Below are 4223 nucleotides of genomic sequence, written 5' to 3'. Positions count from 1 at the left end.
CCTCGTTAAAATTTAATATACATACTCAGAGTTAGATGGTCATGCATTGGGTCATATAGAGATACTCCATCTCAACAATGGGAGAACAAAAAGTAATTAGGACCAATGGTAATATGGATGTAGGAAAGAGATCAATTGTTGGTGGAAACAAAGTTCCAATTGAGGAGAATTGACTATAGATAGATAACACAAGTTACACAAGCATTACACTATGAGTTGATGATCTTATTCGTATTGAACTAAACACACTTGCTATCAACTTGACATAATGAATGCACACTTGCAAACACAACAAAATAAACAAATGAATATATATATATATATATATATATATGTGTGTGTGTGTGTGTGTGTGTGTGCGCGCGCGCGCGCGCGCGCGCGCGCGTTCTTTTGTCACGTTAGAAAAGAAAGGGTAGATTGCGTAAATTTTATGGAAATTAGCTCTGCTGCAAGCCATACATTTCCTTCTTGCATCATCTATACCAATACAAAAAGGGAAAGTTGCGGATATCAAACTAATCTCAAGCGTTCAACCTGGTTTAGCTCTAAACATGCTTTACACCATTGTCCTCTAATAATAGCATACCTAATATCGGTGCTAGTGCCAATCAAGTAATTATGTCCCGGCTAATATCAATGTGCAGTTAATATCTACCTAATACTATTGACTAATGCAATTACTATCTTGTCTAATATCTACGTGCATCGCATGTACATGATTACATGTTTAGGCAAATAACTCACACGGTATGGCTTATTTCTTATGTGGTAAAATCTCAGAACTCATCTAGGACAATTACGAGCTAAGGCACTGAAATATATTGAAACATTAAACAAAAGCAAATATCAATTTACTTGAAGGTCAAGGGATAGATAAAATCTCATTTCCCTTTGTGTTACCTAGTATAAAGACAATATCTGGGCTGCAAGTATTGACTTGCTGTTTTTTTTCCTACTCAGCAAGCACATTGGTATCCTCCAATGCTACTGTGACAAGTGCATTCCAAAGGACAAGGGTTGTCGTTACTACATTCGTCGACAGCTGCAGTAAGATAAGCAAAGCTAAGTATCAGAATTTTGAACATAGTGGTAACCTTTCTACATACGTACAAAGTGTAATTTTATTGGCAGTGTGTGAAACATTCAATATGACCATCCAAAACAAGATAGGATCCCATGGAATTCTTCACGAAATATTGCACTACCTGTAGCTCACTACGGGCCCTCTTCATCCTGCTCCGCGCATGACTCTACAAGTGCTTATACCGGGGAGTTTGTGAGGTAGATGACAATTGCGATCCACTTCCCACGATGGCTCCGGAACATGATCAATGCTCAAATATCATTTTTCATTGACAAAAAGGATCATTGACAAACGTGTCTCAATAAATGAAATATTTACGTGAAGAAATGTTAGAAGACATACAAAATTCTGGCGTGACATTCAACATGCTGCTTTTATTATTCTTCTTCTCCTTTTTAATTATTTTGACTCTACTTGATCTGTTTGGATAAAAACTCGAAGATATAAAGATGGGCACTGGACTGAGCTTCACGGCAATGCCATCCCAAAACCACTCACTCCACAACCCATACATTGTTGCCATGATTGCTATATCTCGTGACATCCCACGAAGCAACCATGATAGCCTACGAAAAGAAATAAACAAGCATCCAAGTCATGCACATACACACACAACATGATGCATTATTTGCATGCCTAGGAATCAAGCAAAACTAGCGTTCATGCGACAGGATTACGTTGGAAACAACCAAAGACGGTGTGGTTAGTTGCGGGTCAATCGGGGCCACATTCCATTTTGTTGGAGACCCTCTTTAAGATGCGTCGTGGCAAGCCTAAGTTCCTCCTTGAGCTTCATATTCTCCTTGAACAAGCGTTGGCGCTCTGAGGTGTCCTGAGTTTGAACAACCGCCCCTCTGCATTTGAGGCAAGTGCTATTTTCCATAGCCAACATGATGGCTTGCCTATCAGATTTTAGCATCTGGTTCTCTAAATGAAGAGTGTTGGTCTCCCGCCTTTGTGTCTTGCCCTGTATTTATTAATTTCACGAATGCATCATTTCAGCGGTTATTATAAGAGTATGACCCCATGTTCACGAGGGTAACATAGTAGTAAATTGTAGAATTTTCTAATGGAGCTCGAGCTTCATGTAGTCTCAAATTTTAAAAATTCAAAAATCATATTATTTGAATACAAAAAAGTCATGAACATAATATGCACATACCCATCGATGAATACTAGTTCTGTGTAAAGGTACGTGGTGAAATACATTTTAAAGATGGTTACGCAAAAATAGCAAAAAAAATGTATGTCTAGCATATGTACTCTTCACTATTAAAGTACATGATTTTTCGTACAGCTCACATCAAAATGTATTTCAAAATGAAGTTTTACACACATCTATATAGTTACTTATGAACTGATCTTCAGATATTTTTGAATCTAAAAAACTGAATTTTGTATTATTTTTAAAATTCTCTCTCCATTGAGCGAGAGCGCCAAAAAGCCTCACCCGTGGCATTGTGAGTTCAGATGAAAAACAATGCTACTTTGTTCATTGGAGTTTGTACTAATTAACCGCAAAAATCTGCATAACTGCATGTCTTAGTTGACCCATGTGGCGACATCTCATGTTATTCAGCATGGAGAAGAATAGTATTTACCTTACTATTGCTGCGATGGTTTTGGAACCAGAACTTGACCTGTTGGGCACTCATGCCAAGCCTCTCACTAAGGGTCTTCCGGAGTTTCTCATCTGGATAAGGGATTTCCCGGAAGACACTACAGATGACGTTAATGGAAATGCATTAGTAAACATCATCTTCGGTAGGTAAGAAAAAATGATTGAGTATGTATTGTACGCTTCAAGTTGTTGGATCTGTTCTATGCGGAGACGGTGATAGTTGGTACGCCTTCTCTCCATCCTCTGTTGACTGTAGGTTTCTCCATTGTTGTTTCCTTCGTTTCCAGCAACAACGTTGGTATCATCAATCATTCCCACGTTGGCAATGGCTCCAAGTAGACCATATGTCTCATCACCATGGTCGTGCTGCAATAGGTGGTTGTGTTCACTTGTCATGAAGGGGTCAAGATCATTGAGCACAACACTGTTGTATTGCGGCCACTCCCCGTCCATGGTGATCTGGTGTTGGGAAACAAAATGTTTATTCCCCTATATAGAGTTAAAGGCAGCAGTAAACTAATATTTAAAAAAAACATGTAGAAGTGAAAAATGAACCACATAGAAGGAAACGTCATACAAGAAACTACATCTCCAACAACATTTAGGTTTTTGTGCCCACATTAGTCGGATGGTACTTCACTTTAAAAATAATTTAAATTCGTCCATAGGAGTTTCCGACACCGATCTGGATGCAATCATGTAGACTTTAAAGATGATGTAGTTGACATACATTCTTGACTTCACGATGGTATATTCATGATTACCTTCGGCTGATTACTTAATTTTTTTTGAAAACAACTATGTCTACATAGTAATGCAAAACTATTACTTTCTCATCCCATCATGTTCTTTTATTTTTATCCAGATAACTATACCTATCTATATATACATTTGGATCTATCTACAGATCCAATATATGTGGTATATTTAGATAAGGAGGACCTACGTACAATAATACTGAGCACCAATTACTCCTACAAGTTATAGAAGTGAGATATTAAAATGTACTACGTGTGGGAAATCATATTAACCATAAATAATAGCATCATATGCACAATAATACAATCAGATCTATGAATATTATCAGATCTATTTTGTCTCCAATATTTTACCTTTGGAAGATTAGCTTACCTTATAGCAAGATGCTAGCCATCTCTCAAGCAAAACGACGAAACACTACTTTATACGTGTATCTACTCATTCCATCACACGTGTCATGGAGAATCCGTGCCTAACTTTTGAAGTTAAAGATCATGGGATAATTAGACTAAAACTGTATAAATATTACTTGATGAACTGCTTGAGGAAATACCTTTTACTTCGGTAGTCGTCTTCCTTAGAACTTCGATAGGCGATCAAGGGAAGGAAGCTGTTTTGTTCCTACCGAGATATCAAACTCATTTAGCAAAGAATAGCCATGATCATCAGAATTTAAAGTTGTGGGGAGCATGTGGAATTTAGGCAATTGGACCCATGATTAATGCAAGCAATTACTTGTATCCAAATATAGGCTCAGAT

The 4223-nt window shown here is 37.6% G+C and overlaps 1 protein-coding gene across 1 annotated transcript; it reads right to left on the bottom strand.

Annotated features, from left to right (window-relative positions):
* Window positions 1-1787: 1787 nt before the first annotated feature.
* On the bottom strand, window positions 1788-3158 carry LOC119300227 (homeobox-leucine zipper protein ROC4-like). The gene is made up of 3 exons (XM_037577256.1): window positions 2884-3158; window positions 2686-2803; window positions 1788-2051 (listed from the first exon to the last, which is right to left on the bottom strand). The coding sequence occupies exons 1-3, from the start codon at window positions 3156-3158 to the stop codon at window positions 1788-1790; spliced, it is 657 nt and encodes a 218-aa protein (XP_037433153.1).
* Window positions 3159-4223: the final 1065 nt, after the last annotated feature.

This window comes from Triticum dicoccoides, chromosome 1B, assembly GCF_002162155.2.
Source record: "Triticum dicoccoides isolate Atlit2015 ecotype Zavitan chromosome 1B, WEW_v2.0, whole genome shotgun sequence".
NCBI classification, from domain to species: Eukaryota; Viridiplantae; Streptophyta; class Magnoliopsida; order Poales; family Poaceae; genus Triticum; species Triticum dicoccoides.
This window is presented reverse-complemented; position numbering and strand designations above follow the sequence as displayed.

Coding starts and splice junctions, on each gene's coding strand:
- LOC119300227 (XM_037577256.1), bottom strand. CDS start 3,158: ATGGACGGGGAGTGGCCGCAATACAACAGTGTTGTGCTCAATGATCTT. Junction 2,804..2,883: donor CAGATCCAACAACTTGAAGC/GTACAATACATA, acceptor CGTCATCTGTAG/TGTCTTCCGGGAAATCCCTT. Junction 2,052..2,685: donor ACCATCGCAGCAATAGTAAG/GTAAATACTATT, acceptor TAATAAATACAG/GGCAAGACACAAAGGCGGGA.